General features: G+C 34.7%; 1 protein-coding gene across 3 annotated transcripts in view; it reads right to left on the bottom strand.

Moving 5' to 3' along the window:
* The window catches only part of LOC124640757 (myosuppressin), a 29,610-nt gene that overhangs the window by 2,035 nt on the left and 5,980 nt on the right, over positions 1-21,595 (bottom strand). The window contains exon 1 of one of the 3 annotated variants that reach the window (XM_047178671.1): positions 8,877-9,093. The exons of the other annotated variants lie outside the window; for them this stretch is intronic. Coding sequence (XP_047034627.1) covers positions 8,877-8,890 — 14 coding nt within the window. The 5' untranslated portion in view covers positions 8,891-9,093. Of the gene's footprint in view, positions 1-8,876; positions 9,094-21,595 lie in introns of those variants that run through there. 3 annotated transcript variants of the gene reach the window in all.

Raw genomic sequence — 21,595 nt, 5'->3', positions numbered from 1 at the left:
TGTTTGGTTGTAATGGATAAACTCCAAAACTACTGGACCGATTTTAAATATTCTTTCACCATTAGAAAGCTATATTATCTGCTAGTAACATAGGCTATATTTTATCCCGGTGCGGGCAGTTGCTCCCACGGGACGCGGGTGAAACCGCGGGAAAACGGCTAGTGTTCTTGTATTTAGATAGCCACTACTCTACCCATAACAATAACACCCACATTTTAAAAATACTGGTCGCTTGACCGATGTTATTCTTCACTTCAGATCTAAAAGCGAAAACATCGCTGCATTTTGTGGATAAGTCGCAAACCGTGTTACTCCTACGGTAAACAGATTTTAAATATTTCAGCATTTCAGGATCTAGTGCTTTATGAGTGATCTTTTGTAAATACCAAAGGTAAGAGCAATACCCATCTATTTAGCTAAGATAATATTTAAAGCTGAAGAGTTTGTTTCCTTGCAACCGCTATTCTCAGACTATTGGGCCGATTTGAAAATTTCATTCAGTGGTAGATCTTATTTACCGAGGGAGGATATGGGCTACTTTTTATCCGTGGAACGTGGGAACGGGGGAACGGGTGAAATTTACAGTTCCGTTTGTTAATTTTGCTCTAAGTAACAAATATTCCATTCTAACAAAAGCTGCAATAGCTACCATCCATGTCAATAATGTTATAGCTAGACGAAAAGCGATCGTTTATTTTCTAAAAATGGATCACAATACATTGTCCCACCTTTGCCCGATGAACTTAAAACTGCATTACCTATCGATACGCTACTAAGTTCGGTAACTAGTTACAAACGTGTTCCGACTAGCCTTTACTCGCGACAATCGAGTTATATCGTTTGCATCGGCAAGCAGGGATCGAGTTGCTAGGTTCGGGGGGCATTACCTATACGTGGGATAGAGGTGACAACTAAGTTATGTTGGTTAATGTTAGGTAGGCTGATGATGGAATTGTTCTAGGCTATTTTTGTGCCAAACTGCCGAAGGTGGTTAAGAAGATCCTTTATTTGACTTTTATTGTGTAGTAGATGCTATTAGAGAGCAGCTTAATGCGTTAAATTAGAATTGTGTGGGTAAAACAATTTTGTCGAATGTACCTAAGTTCCAACGATATTACTATTAATTAATATTTACAGTTAAAATGTAGTCAATATTTACAGTTAAAGGAAAATGAGGCATCAAAACTGGTTATTGAAACGATAAGATCCTTAGGTGAGGTCTATAACCTTACTGACGGGGGTCCCCCGAAAGAAACAATTTGTCACCATTTGAATACTTTCTCATTTTAATTCACATTCTTTGATACTATGAAGCTTTCTTTGCGAAATCTTGTGTGCAAATGTCGTATAAAAAATACAAAAGCAATTCAATGCTATTCAGTTTCTTATGTAAGTGAATACGGCATAAAGAATTCGTTGCACATTTTAATGATAGAAACACAATCCTTTGCCGCGATATAAACTTGTGAGTTCTAAAGGAAATAAATACATACAAACATATTATTATAGATGCTTCCAACTAGTGGTATGTATTATGAAGGTTTGTAACAGTATCTGGTTTCAAAAAATATCTGCGCAAAGGAGAAAGCGTCCCGCGTTATGATAAAGAGTATTGCAACATCTTTTGTCGTCACAAAGAGAGTCCGGGGGAACAAAGTGTGGGGGACAAATAGTGTGGAATTTGATTTGCGGACTTTAGCTTTTTGTATGTTTTTTTGTAGTTTCAGAGTAGGGTTTGGTAGTGGTCGTGTATTGGACGTGAAAATGTTGACTTAGCTATAACTATTTCAATATTAAATAGTACCTAGCTAGGTACATTATTTACATTGATTTAGTAAACAGAGATAGGGTCTTCTTCATCTACTGGATTTATTAAATGCTAATAGTGACAAGAAAATTCTAAGCTTAAGCTTTCTGTAGCTTTAGGGTGAATTTTAATGTTTTTAAGATCTTTCATTCTAACTACTTTCTTATTTAGATTTATTTTTAAAACAACTATTCAGCTAAGACAGTAAGTTCGTATATCATGGGCAATATCCTTGTAACTACCGCATTTTAGCCGTAGTAAATATGTCAAGACATTTCTCTTAATAAATCCCCTTTTGAGTTTCATAAAGCGGGTTCTAAAATCTACTTAGTGAGATTATGACCATCCTATTACTAAAATAATTTGGGGAAATGCCAAGCTAAGCCGACTAGCTAAACCCGCGGCGCCATATATAATATGCATACCTACTAGCTTCTGCCCGCGGTTTCACCCGCGTCCCGGATGGTGACAAATACCTATGTCCTTGTCCCGGGTCTAAGCTATCTCCTCTCTTATTTTCAGCTTAAACGGTTCAGCCATTCTCGAGTTATAAAATGTGTGACTAACATGAGTTTATTTTACATATATAGATTTATATAGATGTAGGTAATTATTCCTCTACTAATATTCCCGAGGGGTATTATAAGTGCGAGGGCTCTGTGTCTTTGTGTGTACGTAGGTGGTATAGTAGGTAGCTCTTAAAAAGATGAACCAAATTGGATGAGGGTTTTTAGCTCAAAGCTAATAATTCACTTCAATTAAAAACGTCCTCTTAAATAAATAAATAGTTTTGTTTACAAGATATTGTCGAAAACACGTGGCGGTACAAGACACTTGCAGTCTAAATAAATGCATGCATTTTGTACGCAGTTTATGGCACAAATGCACATGTATTGACCGACGAATGACGCTCATTTGTAACATTATGATCCGAGGGATTCTGGGAATATTTATCTCAATGTGTCCTATTTCTGGGGTTTAAAAGTAGGATGTACCTACCTACGCCTAACGCGTTAAGTCTGCCATTGTGCAAAATGTGCAAAAGGTATTCAATAAATAAATAAATTAACGAAATTAAAACTTAAATAAAACTGGCTATTAGGTAGGTACTTATAGTTTTTCCTCTATATTATGTCATCTGACTACCTATTTATGACCAATTTTCACGATTATATGTATGTTCTATAACAGGAAAATTCTCTTATCTTTTTTATACCTACTACTATTTTTTACACAACGAATTCGATTTCTACGCTCCATCTCGGTTTAAAACCACCCAACATTTTTCTTAAAAATAAATTGAACAAAAAACTATGTTATTGAAGGATTGTAATATATTTAATTTGTCGTCTGAACAGCAAATAGTTGGTATTTGTAACGGGTCACAACCCGCGTCCTCCATATTGGAATTTCACACACACACACACACAGACATAAATAACAAAACATTTATTGGTTTTATTTTATCCACAAGTGTGATTTGGAGTTTCTACGTAGGTATTAGGGGACGTTTTCTTTGATATTTGATATATGCAAGTGGTATGCTGTAGTAAAAGTACGATTTATTAAAAAAAAAGGTTATGGTCTAGGCTGGATCAGATAGCTATATCTTTCCAGCTTAACGGTTTAGCATAGGTAACTGCTGCAAAACATTTCTTAACCCCATGATACGTACGGTTACGGTAGCCACGAAGCTACTTAAGCTTAAAATCCAAGTAAGGAAGTCAGTTAGTTATATCTTTATATCATACTAGCTTCCGCCAGCGGCTTCGCCCGCCTGGTGTGTTGATAAAAAGTAGCCTATGTGTTAATCCAGGGTATCACCTATCTACATACCGAATTTCAATCAAATCGGTCCGGCCGTTTTTGCGTGATTGAATAACAAACATACATCCATACATTCTCACAAACTTTCACATTTATAATATAAGTAAGATAAGATCAGAGATTAGATATGCCTCTATCTTGTTTAAGATATATTTCTATTTAGCCGTTTAATAAAAAAGGAGCCTCAGATCCAAAGACATATTTGTCAACACTAAAGTACCACAAATCCTTATAAAAGACAGAAATAGGTTGTTTTGTACAAAAGTTTGATACTTTGACGAAACAGATTATATAGGGATTGCGGGTAGTCTGTTTGTTCCGAGCTTATTCCGAGGGAGACCGTTATCCAATAAAAAAGAGCTTTTTTATAATAAAAACTTTGTGAAAACTTTGTCAAACGATATTTGTTGGTTAATTAATATTATGTGGGACGAAAGTTGGGACAAACAAGCGGATCGTTTTTCATGGTTACAAACCTACTATAGGATATTATATCGAGCCTGTTACTTCTGAAGGGGTAAGCAGAAGCAGCTATGCTTAGGTCTCAAGTGTGTAGGTAGAACATCGTAATAGAACTGATAAATAGGGACACTTCCTACATGACACTATAACAAGCCTATCTTACTACAGTGAATGGTGTACCTATCTCAAAATCTTGCTTACATGAGAAACAAATTAAAAACGTCACTTTGACCCGCTAAAATGAAAACAGAACACGCTCAATCAAAAAACAATTACGTTTCATACATCACAACAAAAGAGATGCCGCTTACTGAACCGAAAATCACATCAGTAATTTTAAATACAACGTCATATCACAAATTCGAGAAACGCACGTCATTTTTAATGCAACAAGTCATGAGCTCTTCAAGCAAGACGAGCTCAAACGAGTCTTTTTTTACTTAAATACCGATCAACCTGTTGCCAAGCTATCCCATTAATTTGGCAAGCATTTCACTTCAAATTAAGTAGTGTTTAAATATTATCTGTAGCAAATTTTCTGGGAAGTTATTTTGATTTTTGGGTATTTTTGGGTCTTGTTACCGTTTCAAGTGGTATTTTGGTGCTTGGTGAATCTCTAAATCAGAGGTGATCAATCTTTTTGCAAAAGTAACTGTACTGAAAAGGAGACCAATTAATTGCAAAATAAAGACGTTGTCCTAAAACAAAAATGTCTATAGCTTACTCGACGATAGAGACAAAAAAACAATTTCGGATTTGTTAGTGATAAAAATACATGAGGAGAAAAATTAACACTTTTACTTACAATTTTTTTCGAATAACTAATACGATATCTTCAAAAAAAAAGCAAGCAATGAACCCCTTGCTATTTTTAAACACATATTTAACTTAACTTTACAAACAAAATTAAACAACAAAACTGAAGTATTATGCTACCATATTAACTACAGCTGCTTAAGCAATTTAACAAGCCCTAAGTTGACAATCTCATCTAGACTAGACTATTACCCGCTTGAGCGATCATTCCAGGAGTTCCACATGTCCTGGCAGCCTGCCAGCCTCAGGAGACATGTTCAGTGTCACTAAACGAATGATCAAAGAGTTTTTAACGAACAACTCCGTTCAGAAATGCACTCCCTATTAATAGAGTCGTACTCCTTTTAAACTTGCCGTTAGATGTCTTTAGAAAAGCTTATTATAAACTTTAAGCTATGTGGGTAAGTGTAGGATTAATTATTTATTTTAGGGAGAAACGTAATGTCTCATTTTATCATCTGCCTAGCCTTTTCACGACTGTCGGGATCGTATTCCAGTCTAACTGGATGCAGCTAAGTATTATTGTTTTACACAGAGCGACTGCCTATCCGACTACCTAAACCTTAACAACCCGATACCTGATGATCATAAGACTGATGCTTGTCAGCATTTCATTTTTCTGACTGCCCGTAATGACTGCCAAAGATGTTCAAATTACAGCAGGGACCCACCAATTTATTGTCCAGAAAGATGATTATGATTTTGTATTCAAAAATGGAATGGGTACACCACGCATGTATACCTAATATTTCTTTGAATTTACAAAAGACTATACAAAGATAACTTAACTGTTGGTTTAGGCAAAGACAATGAAGAGGGGTTTACATCAAGAGGGTTATTCCCGTGAATCAGCAGATGATACATAACTACGGTTATTTGGAGTGTTAACATTTTTATTTGCACAAGTGATTGTGTTGAAAGCTGTTTAACTTAAATGCATAACTAGTCATGGTTTAACGATAATTAGTTTACCCGAATAGACACATACCTAGATATTTAGATTAGAGATAAACCCTTTTTCTTAGAAATTCTACCCAAGTATAATAAAACTAATGTTTAATGTTTCGGAACATGTAAACCCTTAAACCGGGGGCAAGTCACAAGTAACCGTTTGCCAAGCTTTGCCAAAACAATTATGAAATAACTTTTGGGAAAACAAAAAATACTTAAAAAAAAATAAAACTTGGAGAAGAGACCCTGGGAGGCAGCCGGAAATAGCTAACTAAAGAATAAGTTATTAATAAACAATAACCTGCCTTTAAAGTCACCTTGTTATCCTTATTGATAAGATCCAGACAAAAATAAGGTGTTCTCTGTATTTACTGATAACACACCAGACATAAGCTTTGAAAGCCAACCATTGTTTATTCGCGTCTAGTCTAGGCATAATTATCAAAAATATAATTATATAAACATGTTTCTAAAGGACTATTGTGTTTATAAATTATGTTTCTGCTCTTATCGTTATCATAAAAGTGAAAACGGTCGTTAGATAAGTACATTGAAGGCCAATTAAATAGGGACAGTCATCATAGTTCTACGCTAGGAATTATAGCAAACCTAATTATATGAAAACTTTGTATGAAGCATATTTTAAGTTTATTCCAAAAACTTTTGCGTAGTTTAAGACCCAGAGTGAGTTTCTAAAACTGTTTTAAGTTACTGTGTTAATTTTATAGTTTAATTTAAACGAATAAAGTTCACTAACTCTTAAATTTTCTTAAACATTAACTTGCATAATTTTTGTAACTTCTAATAATCTGGATACAGAACTGTTTTTGATTGCGGCAGGTGCCTTTCAGACGAAAATAGACGATAAAAACCGATAGTTTTATTCGAAAAAGCAAACAATGAGTCTTGAAGTTCCTTAACACTTCATCAGTGACCCGATTTTATTGCAGTGCAGTGTACAATTTATCGATAGCTAGGCCTGCCCCAACAATATAGTATTCCTTTTGACCTTATCGTGACCAATTGACTACTGTTATCGATCAATTAGTGTTGCTCTATTATAAATGAACTGCGGTGCAGTATAAAGGCGTTGTGCTGCACTAATTGACGATACATTCCAATTAATTTAATTTTTAGAAATGTATATTGCGCCTCATGAATTGTAATGTGATCTAAAGTATAAGCTATTGTTTCTCTAACTTATTTCATATCTTTTGGATAACTCCTGAAACTTTCGTGGCTGATTATTTACTAATATTACGGTAGTTTTATCTGTGGACTTAAATTTTTTAAATGGGTGTGTTTCTTTTTTAATATATCAAAATGTACAAAATATGTATTTTAATGCATAAATGGATAGTGATAGTAGTTTTTTCAGTAGCTTACATAGTTTTTATTTTCGACGGTAAAAAAGTCTTTTAGCTATATACATTTTCTAAAGACATGTACGTGGTATTGGTAAATACCAATAGGTATGCAACCTAAATAGGTATGCAAGCGTTGCTTAAATTATTCCAGCCTGGCCTTTCATATCTCAATTAATCCTCCAGTACCTAAGTAACTGCCGGAATATATCAATGTTTCTCTAATTGACGAAGTGCACCAATTAATTCATTATTAGTATTGACGTCATCCAAACCAAACATAGATTTACAACTTAGATATGTAAGTCATCTTCTGCCTAGACTTTACCCTATATTGGGGTCAAATATAATTAAAAAGGATGCAATCGTGTAAATATTATGTTTCACATCTAACCAGGGTGCTTAAACCCAATTACCAGATAACGCGCTACTCTTCGAAAAACTAGGTTTCAGACTTTAAACTAAAATAAGTTCTGCAGATGTAAAAATAGGGGAACTTAATAACAGGCTTTCTATCACACGGTCACCCATCCACAGACCGATCGCAGCAAGCATATTCAATTCAATTCAAATTCTTTGTTTCAGACTTATTTTGTCCATATTTTGTTAGTAATACATAATACTTAAGATCTATGTTAGTAAGCTTATTTTAATGTATGTAATAATATCCAATGCCTCCATATGGGACTTTCAATCTTACAAGCTATTAGCCTCAGGTAGCTGTTGGAACTGTCCCGCACCCTACGCATCAACGATGCTACTCTTTTTCTGATGATGGCATGGAAGCCGTCTATATTCGACTCTGCAAACATCGCCGATGCGCTGCAGTAGCGAGGCAGTCCCATCAGCAAGCATAGCTTAACTTTGGATCGAGTGACGTGTTCGTTAGTTTCTTGGAAAATCCTTATAAGTATGTATTTAATGTTTTTTTTTTTTTATATTAGGTCTAATGTTTGTTACACAATAACAAAATCTGATCTAATAATAATTACAGTTTCAGACTACAGTATGAGTACATATATTTTAAAGCTTAACGCATAATATACGCATGTTTGTAAACAATGATCGGTCTAGATTTCGGTTAAGACAATTTGATGTATATGTTTACGTTTTGCCTATTTCATAATACATGCTTGGAAGGGATAGATTGAAATCAGATAAGTATTTAGGTATGTAATTTTTATTAATACCTAAGTTTCCTCCTGCTGAAATGTATATAAATTAAATTCAGTCGTAGCCCTCTATAAATTAAAGGATGTGCCACCATGCTTTTTAGGGATATAGTCATGGCATCAATTACTTAGCAACTTGTCTGCCGATAAATGAATCTTGTACCGATTTTGTTAAGCCTGTGTACCTCTGGCAAATCAGTGACCTCAAAAATATATAAACGGTGGTAGAACCCAAATATCAGGGAATTATTCAAATTACGTGACTTGCGAGGAACAATAATATGTTAAGAAAATCGGGGAATGCGGAAAACATGTGTTTCGTGGTCTTATTGAACACTGAATGTATTGAACTGTGCTTTTGTGAGGTTGGTTAAGAAATAATTTTATTGTTTGAGTAAAGTTAAAAAAATGATTTACCATGCTTAAAACTTCTCAAAGAAATCAAAGTGTTACACCTATGTCATGAAATATACTCACAAAATATTCGTCATGAATAATCCTTTAAAAGAGTACAGTCATTCACAAAAATCGTAGCACCGTTTCACATTTTTCACAGAACTTCACAAAATATTCCTTGTCACACTAACTTTAAGCACTCGACTGTACCTATTCTTTATTTAAAATACAAAAAGAAATAGTGATGTGCGTTCGTGCAAATTAAAATTTATCGATAGTCGAATGGCATATCGATGTTGCGTGTACGCTTGACCGATGGGCACTGGAGGCTGCGCAGGAGTACGCATTATTTTATCTCGGCGTAACTGACGCATCGTATAGGGATTCACTTCGCGGTCGATAGAAATTCCGAAAGTTTTTTTTTTTAGGCTACGATGATTTGTTGTCCAGTTCCGTTTTTTTGCGGATGACGTTGAGGAAGGAAAGATACCTTGATTATTTCTTTTTGTTTTTATGATGGAATATATTGATGTCATAGGCCAGGCCAGTGACTTTTGAATGACGATGTGTATATAAAATACCTAATGGTTAAAATCTTTAATACCTACCTAAAAAATAATTATATTGGAGCTTTTGAATTGGAGGTCATTATGAAGACTAATGACTATACAGGAGAGTGTAATATGACTTCTTATAACATTTTGAAAAAAGCCTCATACTCCTCATTTTCAATTTTTAAAAAAATACGAACAGCCATACATACCCATACATTGACATAAGTCAAATATATAAAGTTTATAGGTACAAAGTTCAATAAATCCATCACAATATTGACATAATAAGTGTCAATATCCTGTCCTTGCATGACGGACGGAGCTGCAGGCATTGCGTGAGATGCGGTAATGACTGTAGAACCTTGACCAGCCGAGGATCTGACTCAAAACGCGATCAATGACTTTTGTATCCTACTACATTTTTATAACTGTTGCGAAAGTGGGTTTTTTGAAATATTTCGGATATTGGGTGTGTAAGATGAATTGTAGCAGAATTAGAATAGGTGAGATCATTTGTTTGTTGGAACATAATTCTGTTGGTAATTATTAATCTTTATATTCGACTCATATTACACTCTTAAAGAGATTTTCTAAATTGTCGAATAACACAACAATTTTAATTTGCATAAAAAATCATCCTCCGAGCCTTTTTCCCAAACTACGTTAGGGGCGGGTTCCAGTCTAACCGGATTCAGCTGAGTACCATTGCTTTAAAAGAAGCGACTGCCTATCTGACCTCCTCAACCCAGTTTCCCGGGCAATCCGATACCCCTTGGTTAGACTGGTGTCAGACTTACTGGCTTCTGACTACCCGTAACGACTGCCAAGGATGTTCAATGACAGCCGGGACCTACAGTTTAACGTGCCATCCGAAACACAGTCATTGGTGCCCAAGATATACTTAGAAAGTACATACAAACTTAGAAAAGTTGCAATGGTACTTGCCTGACCTGGAATCGAACCCGCGCCCTCATACTCGAGAGGTTGGTTCTTTGCCCACTAGGCCACCACGACTTTAAAAAAAATCATAAAAATGTATTCTTTTTTTATAAAGCTTGCATCATTCTAATATTCAGTTAAATCTATCAAGTAATTCAGGCTCAAAATAGCCTCAAGATTAAATAAAAATAGGATGACGACTCAATCAATAACTTATTACTATTCCACCTTTGAACTTCTCAGTTATTTTTACACTCGGACTAAAAATAAATCGTAATGTATTTATTCCCCAGTAATTACCTTTCATAACTTATCTGACATGACAAATAAAGCTTTTTGTATCATCTTAACTGCATAATTAGCATAATGATAAAGTCTTATAGAATTGTTGTTCTCACAAAGAGTATTATTATCTTTAATAATGAGCACTTTCTTGCATGTTATCATACGAGTACATTATACAATGAAACGAGAAGTTCGTGCCTTATAAAGAACATCTTATTTCAATATTCCATTATTTATGTATCGAAGATAATTTGCTTGTCACAGTAACTTACTTGTAATAGGAAGTGAAGGCCCAATTTCATTGAGAAAAGATTATTGTTAAATAAAAATGATACGCGGAAATGTATGTAAGAAGTGAAATTTTTGAAGGACTGGACATTTTTGGAAGGCTAAATTAGTAAAAAATCAAAATTGAATTTTAACTCTGAATGGTAGAAAAAAAAACACTGGCGCCCTCATAAATGCAAATCATTCAGACTACAGCTTACTCATCCCAATTGGAAAAACCAACTTGTCGTATAATTTGTACCGGGAGGTCCCAAAAATGACAGAAGTGGCCAGTTTTTATCGACATGGGCTCGCAATTTTGGAAGTTTTGCACATCCCTAATGCATGCGTACGTGCGAGTTCGCACGCATATAGAGCTATTAACGCACAACACTATTCTCGCGCTATCTATTATGCACTGTAATTTTGACAGCATAAAGTGGTGCAATATGAACCTTATGACCTGGTAATAAGGTTATGAGAACAATTAGTGCAGTGTTTATCTTGGCAACGCATTCGTTCTTAAACGATTCTATTTTGGTACATCATTCTATTTTCAACCTTATTCTGTGGGTATTAATCCTTAAATTTAATTGATGTTGCTATCACTTTGATTCATTGAAAAAGAAAAGAAAGCTCTTCGCTGTAACAATTTGGAACTTAAAGCTCTGTGAATAAAGTTGAAATTGTGTTAGCAGTACAAAATTCAAATGAAAAGTGATTTTCCGTGAATCATTAACTGTTGTACTAAATTATTTGATCAGTGCAGCACGTGTCGGTACTAAAACAATAATATTTTGATACACGTCCGTCTGTGTGACAATTTCTCAGAAAACATTCTCATCTATTTATTCCCAGGATAATATAATAAGTGAGAGATGTTGGACTGTTTGACTATTTTGATTTCCTTGGATATAATAGTTAATTATAATAACTGAGGAGGGCCCATCACAGTTTATTAAAATTTCTTGTTTTAAAAGACAGTTAATTTGAGATATTCTTTAACAGAGATTCACCGCGTAGACCACAGAAGCACTAGTATTTGTTAACGTGTAATGAATTACCTGCCTCCTACACAATTTGACAAAAAAGCGGATTCTTTGTTACATGCCTGACCTTTTCTACGCCAGTAGTAGGTATTTCTAACTCCCTACGCAAAATTAAGGGACCTTAGACCAGGTTCATCAAAATGTGCACAGTCATTTCAAAGTTATAATACTTTAAGAAACGGATGATACAAGCGGCATGGAACCTTTTATACTAAAGTTCATTGCCCTATACTTGTGTTAGGTTGTTCAGAATGCATCTTTAAGTACTTTGCAATATCTCTTTTCCGGTACCTATGAGGTAAATAGCATGTTGGGTTATTCCAGACTTTCGATCAATACTCCAGGAAGCTGACAAATCTATTATATAAAAATTAAACCCGCTTTCCGTTGTCACGACATCACATGAAAACGGCTTGACCGATTTGGCTGAAAATTAGAGGGGAGGCAACTTAGAACCGGGAGAAGGTTTTAGGATAGTTTTTGTCACCATCCGGCTACGCGACGCGGGTGCAACCGCGGGCGAAAGCTAGTACTAGTATAAATAAACAACATTAAGGCTGTTAAAGGCTCTTCTGAATAAGATAAACGCTATATCGTGGTGGCCTAGTAAAAAGTCGTGGTGGCCTAGTGGGTAAAGAACCAACCTTTCGAGTATGAGGGTGTGGGTTCGATTCCAGGGCCAGGCAAGTACCAATGCAACTTTTCTAAGTTTGTATGTACTTTCTAAGTATACTTAGACACCAATGGCTGATAAAAAGGTGAAGGAAAACATCTTGAGGAAACCTGGACTATAAAGTCTGAAATCACCAACCCGCATTGAGCAAGCGTGGTGATTAATGCTCAATCCTTCTCCATGTGAGAGGAGGCCGCAGCCCAGCAGTGGGACGATAAAAAGGCTGTAACAGTAACAGTAACAGTAACAGTATACCTATACTTCCCTTTAAATTACTAAATATTAGGTAAAGGTCTAAGTCTAGGTACATGTAACTGACATAAAATACACGACATTTTCATTAAAAACCAAATAAAAATTCTAAACAATGCGACTTACAAAACTAGCATTGTCACACTAAACTTTAATAAAGGGCCCGACTGCAAAATTAATTTGTACCTACGTACGACCACAAACAAACACGCTTGCTTCTTGTAAACACAGCACAGTAAAAGGAAGGTGTTTAAATTGTAGGTACACTAAAAGGGTTCAGAACAAAGCTTGTGTAAAACTGAGAGTTACACACTGCAAACTTTTAGTCGGCCGATAGTTTGTTTGGGCTCAAAAATCAGTACTCAAGAGCTGAGGTGTTTGTTTAGCCGGTATCAAACTGACTAAAACTTTGATTGGATACAAGACTTTCATTTAAAAATGTTTTTTGCTAACCAACAAGCAGTCGGCTGACTATTTAGTCTGTAGTGAGCGGGTTATTTCAACACCATTGAAAGTTAACCTTTTAATGCTGTGGCTCTTGGCTTAGTCATTTAATTAAATAGCCTTTACATTTCTTTATCTAAAGAGATACGATTAAAACATTTTAAGATTTCATTGATTTTTTTTATAACTGAAGCATTGCAAATAAATAGATGCCATTAAAAAAAAATCACAAAGCTATTGAATGTTAAATTTAACCCACTTCCTAAAAGAATAACTTTAATTCTTATGTTCATATTTTTTCGCGCACAACTCCATCATTATTTCTTGCAATTTTCTTGTTATTTGAACGCATCTATCACGGCTGACCTCGACAAAATGTAAGTACCTACGTAGTTAATAATAAAAATATAAGCTACCTCCTTTTTCCACCCTTCCTCTTTAGTTAGGATAAAATCCTAAGACCTCGTTGAAGCTGCAATTTTATTGTAAGGTAACCCGTTAATGCCGACAGTCCGGGATTGAGTGACTAATTGACATATGACTCGGGAATTACACGGGAAAGACGACCATTAACAGTTAAGTAAGAGGCGTAAATGGGTAAGTATTAGTTTAAGAGTTTTTTAAAAAAAATATTGTAAAAAACTCTTTCTATTACAATCGTTGCAAGTTTCTATAATGCATTTTTGCACCTCTTTTGAGAGAATTTATGTGTCTTATAATTTTGACAGTAATTTGTCTGCTCATATTTAAGTAATAGAATATATTTGTTGTATAAATATTTGTTTAAATTACTTGAGATTGTGAAACATCGGAATTATTGCTTTAGCATTACCAGTTCCATATTAGAGCTAATGACTATGTAATTGCTAATTAACTATGTATGTATAACCAGAGAAATAAACATGTTTATTTAGAATAAAGTAAATCTCCGTATTTTTGGAATTATTTGCTTTACAAACAGATTAAGTATAAATTACTCAACTGACTTCCTATAATTTGACTAAATATAAATACGTAAACCCAACGAAATAAATTAAATATTGATTTTATTATTGACGCACTATAAAATAAACAACCATATAGCTCTAGAGGGTTAAGCAGAAATTTTTATTTTCGTGGCCTTGTCCAGGCCACGAGTCACGCCTTCGATTCTCGGTTAAGGACAAACATTTACTATTTTTTACGTCAAATCTTGATGACGTCAGAAAACGTCAGAACTAAATAATGTGATGATGACGAATTATTTCATAATCTTATATCGTCACTGAGTTTATGATGACTTTATCTCTATAAAATATTTTTACAAATTTTCACTTACATCACTCAGTTTTTTACGTAACTTTTTTCAAACTAAAAATCTGAGTGTGACAAAAAAGGTTCTGATAAAAACAATTGTTGTAAAGAACTTGAAAAACTCGGATTTTCATTTGGGCTGGTTTCAATTGTTGAGACATTATTATTACATGGGTACTTTGATAAAAATATGACTAAAAAAATCGGATAATAAATGCGTTGTTTAACTTTTTAAACATTCCACCATATTTAAAACCCACCATCCTAAGTAAAGTAAACTTACTTCAATTACATACTTAGTATTAACTTAAGCACCAAAGCAAATGTTTGACAAGATATGAAGTTACCAACTTTGAGGCATGTCATTCAAACTATGAGGTAAGAGGGGGTGAAGGTCGCTGGAAGCTTTCCGTACTGCAAATACTTTGATAATGTTCAGTTAATCGTGTATTGTTCAGTGTTATTATCATTATCATCATCGCAACGATTACATTAGGAGAAAAGACAGCAGAAAACAAAAAAGTTTTTAAGAAATGTATGGTTCAAAGGTTTGTAATGATTGCCATCCCTATAAATTAAATAAAAATGAAGACCTTAAGATACTACGTAGAAATTCAAATTCAACATTAACTCAAGCCACACGACATTTTCTTTGAGATGGGAAATCATCAGATAGCCCATCTCGCTGTGGGTGCAGTTGAATGGAATGTCAGACTTTTACTGACTTAAGCCCATGCGTATTCCTTCTAAAACCCTTTGTGAACTAGATCTATATCAATATATATGACTTATTTCATTATAATCAACTTCCCTAAAAAGAGGAGGTTATCAATTCGAAAAGTTGGTGCAGTCAGCAAATTGAGGAATAAACATAATTTTGTACAAAATTACTGACAGCTTCAATACTTACACTGATAGTTTGATAATTCCTAAAACATAGACAACTAGTAAAAGGCGTTTGTTTGTACATGAACGTGTTACCCAATTATATTTGTTTCAATAATCAAAAGCGTAACTACTAAGTGACAGAAGCTTTGTATGTGAACACAAAGACGGGTGAACACTTCTGTCGCGACCCTTTTCTGTCTACAATAGATTTAAGTTACAAGATAGTGTTAAGTCTGTAGGTATTTTATATGTAGGTATGTTATCGTTGACATTAAATTATAATGAAGTACTAATCATATCCCTAACCTTTTTCCAACTATATTGGAGTCGCTCAGTACCAGTTTTTGCATGGAGCGACTGCGTTCCAGATCTCCTCAAACCTTTGTCAATCATCCGATACCACTTGTTAAGGCTGGTTGACGGACTTTGTTTCTCCAAACTACCCGTGACGAGTGCCGAGACTTACGAAAAAGCATTATTTTGAAAGCTGTAGGTATGTTGCTTCATTCTTTCGCAAAGATAAAGATAAAGATACTTTATTTTGTAAAACATGGTACAAAGCATAGGTCAAAACAAAAAAGATTAAACTGAAAGTCGTTTACTACACACCAGTAGATATCTTCTTACCCGCGCAAAATAATTTGAAGTCACGTGATTATATACAAAGGTTTGAGGTATGTTTTGCATAAAATAATGAGAAAAATAAAAAGTTCATGATTATGACCCTCAGCATATTTTACAAAATTACTTAGAAGCAGTCGCAAAAAGTTCTAGAAAAAGATTCTGTGTGTCCTTATAACAAAATAAAAATATGTAACTTAATTGCAGCTTTAAACATGATACACAAGGACAAACAAGTAATTAGGTGAAACGCACCCTTGTATAATTTTATTCCGGTTAAAATATAAGACCTCAGCAATCATTTCGCATTTAAAATGCCATGTTTTTATAATTAATTGCAAACATGTCGTTAGGGCCCTTCCTAATATTCTAAACCTCATTGTAACACCAGGATTCATAATAATTAATTACAAAAAAATTGGAAAGACCATTACTATTTAAGTCTTTGTCAACAAAAAAAAAAGTATGACTTAATAAAACTTTCACCAATTTCAAAATCAATCAAAGAGAAGGATTCACACCATAAACCAGACTTTACATACCAAACCTTCCCCCCCCCCCCTTGCAAAGCAATACTAATCGCCCCCCACAGCCCCCCACAAACCCTAATAATGTGAGACACAACAAATTGAAAACTAAATAGTTCCCCGTCAGAATAATTGTAACAAATCGATGTTGGGGACAGATTACTGAAACTAAATAAACCGAATATACGGCGACAGGTACCCATTTGTCTGAACCACCGTAATTTCCGATGGAGATCAGACATCTGACTTTGCGTTAGTCATTCTAACGTTATTGCGTACGTGGATTTTTGCGCAGTTGTTCTGATTAGGAGTGTCTGTGTTTAGGCGTTAATTCGTTGTCTCCGGCCCGTATTGAGAGAAGTCCTTTTTAATTCCTAGTGTTCTGCTAGCCAGGTAAATAACTTTAGGAAACACGATAAGAAGGATATTATCATTAAGGATAAAATAAAAATAAAATTATTCAAAGTACCTCAACATCTGCACATTTTAAAGGCGTTCTTTTGTGAAAATTACTGACTACAATCCATAGCCTAACTATTATTCAATGCATATCACCATCAATTGCACTGTCCTATAATCTACAATCCACGATTCTTCAATGCATATCCCTCAGTCCTTAAAATAGGATACCATCTACATGACATGTCCTCCATACAGGACAGTTGTGAACGACGTGAATCGGCAGCGGCATTCACAGAACTTTTGCTCTGAAACTAAAGTGACGGCCGTGTGAAGTGACAAAAGAATGGAGACTCTCGTGATGTGCATACGTGGGCACTATGCTTTATCGGTACCTGAGTTCTTTTTTTGAAGTTAGCAAAATGTATGTAAGGATTTTTTTGTATAGAATAACAATTTGAAAGGGTAAAGCCTTCTTGTATAGGCAGGTTTGCTTGAAAAGAGACCCTGGTACCCGGTTTTATGTAAGCAGTCCTAACAAATGGTACAATAAAATATTTCTGTATGACCAAAAACTACCGCACCAAACAAATTTGGCAAACAGCCTATGTAAAGCTTGAGAAAAGACATAACATACCTACTTTTTATCCGGCTGCGGGAAGTGGTTCTCCCGGGATATGGGTGAAACTGTAGAGCCGTAGAAACAATTAATGTACCTAACCTATTTGATCTATTTTATGTGTCGGATTAACAATGAAACGAACAATTTTGTGTCTAATATTATTCTTCATTGTTAGGTACCATGTTTATATTTCTAAAACCTTTAGTCTACATGTTCCTTATACATCCACATATTCAATTATATCCCACGTATACAATAGATGCATGACAGCGTAAGCAATGAACAGACAGTCAAGAGCTATGGTCACTGTAAGTACACGCTAGAGTACTCAGTAATAGGTCAAAGGAGGTTCCAGTGAATGCAGACGCATCTTGTCTTTAATAGAAGTAACCGCGTGACTGCACTGTTAATTGTTGCATCTATTACAGATGTAAGAGAAGGCAAATTCAACGAAAACGATGAATAGGATGAAACCAGTAATATGCATCCATTCATTTGTTATATAAGTCTAGAATAAAAAAAAAATGCATGTGTTAAACGGATGAACCGATTTTGTTTTTTTAGATCAAAGGTGATGAATTGTGAAACACTAAGCAGCCATAATTCTTTACGTCTGGGACACAAACAATGACTGTTGAATATAAACGTCGTAAAATAGATTCATCTATCAAATAGCACTAAGTCTGAACCAAAAACTTTACAAAAAAAATATTTGTAGCTCATATAGCTTCAAAGATACTCTGAGCAAATTTTTCTGGGGCGCAGTGACAACAAAAACAGCCACATTATTTTTCCCAAAAAAGCATTAAAAGCTGTAAAGGTGCCATGAATTTCAAATCATGGTAATTTAATATAATATATAAACAAAACACGCGTCTGCACGTGTGCCCTTTGAAATGTAAATACCGGTGCCATAAGTTACCACGCAATTAGTGTCCACTAGAAAATACGCCAATTAACATTCATAGTCTAACCTTTTTGGTAACACCTCCTTTGAATTGAATTATCATTTTTTTTTTTGGCAACACAAAATTAGTTTTATAATTGGAACCTGAAAAAAAGATTTTATTTTTTATTAGGTTTTAAGGTCGAACAAATTACCATGTAAAATATCTAAATCTTCTCTAAGGACATGACAGACGCGCAAAGCTCCGCGATGTGTAAAAAAATGTACAGAATCCCACATGTCCCTTTTGCCCTGAAGCAATTCCTTTGTCTATAAGTAATTCTGAGCAAAAAAAATACCAAAACGACAACGATTTCATTTCTAAATAGAAACAATTTTCTTGTTTGGGTTTAAAAATAGAACATTAGTATTTTGAAATTCGAATTCACGTTCCGATGTAGTCAAACGTCATTGAGCCGCACGTGACATCACAATACACCAACATGGAGGTACAAACTGTACAGAACTGAGTCGATTAGCGCCGATAGTTTTGATTTGATATTTGCTTTTCAGAAGCATCGCCCAAGAAAAACTGGAGTTAAAAATAAAGAGACTGTCTATAAAACGAATCTTCAATACTTCTCAAATTATAATAAGGGTACATCCACAGATTTGTTATTTTTTGTAGCGCATCACGGAAATATTAGGTGACATAGCAACTACGTCTGACTTCATTATGAAATTATTTCAAATTTATAAGTACAATGACCTCTGTTTAATTGTATTTTGTCCTGGGTGAATCAATTACCCATCATCAGGTATTACGGACCCAAGACCCAACTAAATGTAGGCATGTCAAAGCATTAGGACCTCGTAGTTTCTATTCTGCCATCGTGCACAGTTGGTTTGTTACATCTATGGGTTTAATCGCAACGTGCACAATGTCCACTCCACGCTCGCTTGATTGCCCGATTCGACCCCAAACTAGAATCCAGTCAGTTAATTACCGCGTTCGAAAATCTGATTAGGAGTCAACGCGCGCTTTCCAAAAAGTGACAGTTGACGTACGTCCGCCATGACGGTCGGGCATTATGCAACGGCACGAACGCGTTCAGCCTTGTTAATTACATCTCCGCTAATTACTTTTACAATATAAATGATGGTCACAAACCGGTTTGTTAGTTTCTAAGTGGAAGTCCTGGGGTTAAAAAGTGGCCGATGATTAATTACTTTTTAGGACATTCATGGAGCAAAACTATAAAAAAACGATAATGAATTCATTAAATAAATATTGCGATCCTATATCCATAATTAGCAGTATTTCCACACTTTTACTTACAAAGAAAACAAATTGGCTTAACCATAAAAATAACCCCAAAGACAAAAAATAAGTATCGCTAAAAACTGCATAGATAATAATCAGTTATAAGAATGTGAACCTCTTTCGTAACTTTCCTTAGACCTCATTAACTTTACCCGCGGCAAATCGACCTTTTGAGAAACAATATTGGATTCAATACCGATATATTTCCTCTGGGACATCAGGTCTGATTGTGGTCACAGTTCAAACAGGTTAAAATAACCTATAACCTGTGTTATTTTACGTTTTTAAGTTATTTCACAGTAATGGCGGACTGGTCTCTAGAGCGTTTCCACTTCAGCTGTGAAAAGGTTGAAATAATATTTTGTTCAATTATTTTTAGATGAAAATTATTGTTTGATTTGTAGAAATGTAGGTGTAAGATTTAAGCAATGTTTTTAAATTATAAGTAAGTTATTTAAAGAATCAACTACGTCTTCGCGCGCGTCCCATACAGACTTCTTGGCACACGCGAATAAAAAGTAGTCGGGCCCTCCTCAACAAATACTGACAGATTTTTTGACATCGGGCAAGAAATCCTTCAGCTTTTTAATACTATGGTGTTGAGATATATAAGGTGCTTTAATATTATCTGCCAGGACTTGAAAGGGGGGTAGAATTGCGTTTATAGATTACAATAGTAAAGATAAATAATTGATTATTTGTCATATTTTTTTCATACAAAAAAAATACGTATAAATTTGACCTAATTTATTAGTTTAAAACCATCCAGTAGAGTTGCCATGTTAATTTAACTTGTTTAATGTCTCAAATTGAATTGACTGTTCCGGGGAACGAAATTTCTTCACTATTGTAATCTATAAACGCAATACTACCCCCCATTCAAGTCCTGGCAGGTAATATTAAAGCACCTTATATTAGCATATGTAACATATATAGCATATGTAAGTCTAGCTCTAAATCTATTTTCTGTGTAAATGTCCTATACAGGAATTAATTTTAAGCAGTGCACAAAAAAATACTGGTGGTCCAGAATCATTCACAGAACATATCTGCATCATCAGTAAAATTTTTTTTTTTCATTCTTTTGTCCGCCTCAAAATCAGCAAAATATGGATACCAACTATTCTTACGCGCGCCGAGTAGCGCTGGCGTCAATAAACCGGTTTCGCGTCGCCGCCGTGCCTACAATGACGACTGTGACCGTACAATGGGTTACTAAATAAACATCTTTCGATATCAATAACTTTTCTTTTTTGTACTAAAACACGACAAAATAAAAATACACGTATCTATAAAACTTATTTAACTATAAGTTGACAAAGTTTGCGCACTGGACAAAATTCATTCCTGTATATCTAGGTTTTGTCAAACAGACAGAACTCCGACAAAGCGCCTTCAGATTATAGCAAAATGTCTTTCTTTATCTTGTGGCTTTATGCTATTTATAGCAGCCTCTCAATATTGCCCTAGGATAAGGCTGAAGATATATAAATATGTAGTTACTATAATATGTAACTCTATAGTATTGTAAAGCCTAAAGCCAATATGAAATCAGAAAGGAATTCCTCTCTAAGTATCTGTTGTCGCATTTTGTCTTCTTTTTATCTTACATCACTTACTTTACTCAAACAAATTTTATATGAAAAAACTAGTAAACAATGACGAACGTAAAATTCGTTTTCACAATTTTACCGATATCCTTGTAAATGTGGTACAGGGGTGTCACTCTGTGGTATGTATTAAATAAGTTGTGACTTATTTATCACGAAGTAACTAC

The sequence above is a fragment of the Helicoverpa zea genome, chromosome 21 (genome assembly GCF_022581195.2).
Source record: "Helicoverpa zea isolate HzStark_Cry1AcR chromosome 21, ilHelZeax1.1, whole genome shotgun sequence".
Classification (NCBI taxonomy): Eukaryota; Metazoa; Arthropoda; class Insecta; order Lepidoptera; family Noctuidae; genus Helicoverpa; species Helicoverpa zea.
The sequence above is the reverse complement of the archived record's forward strand: the minus strand, read 5'-3'. Positions and strand labels throughout refer to the sequence as shown.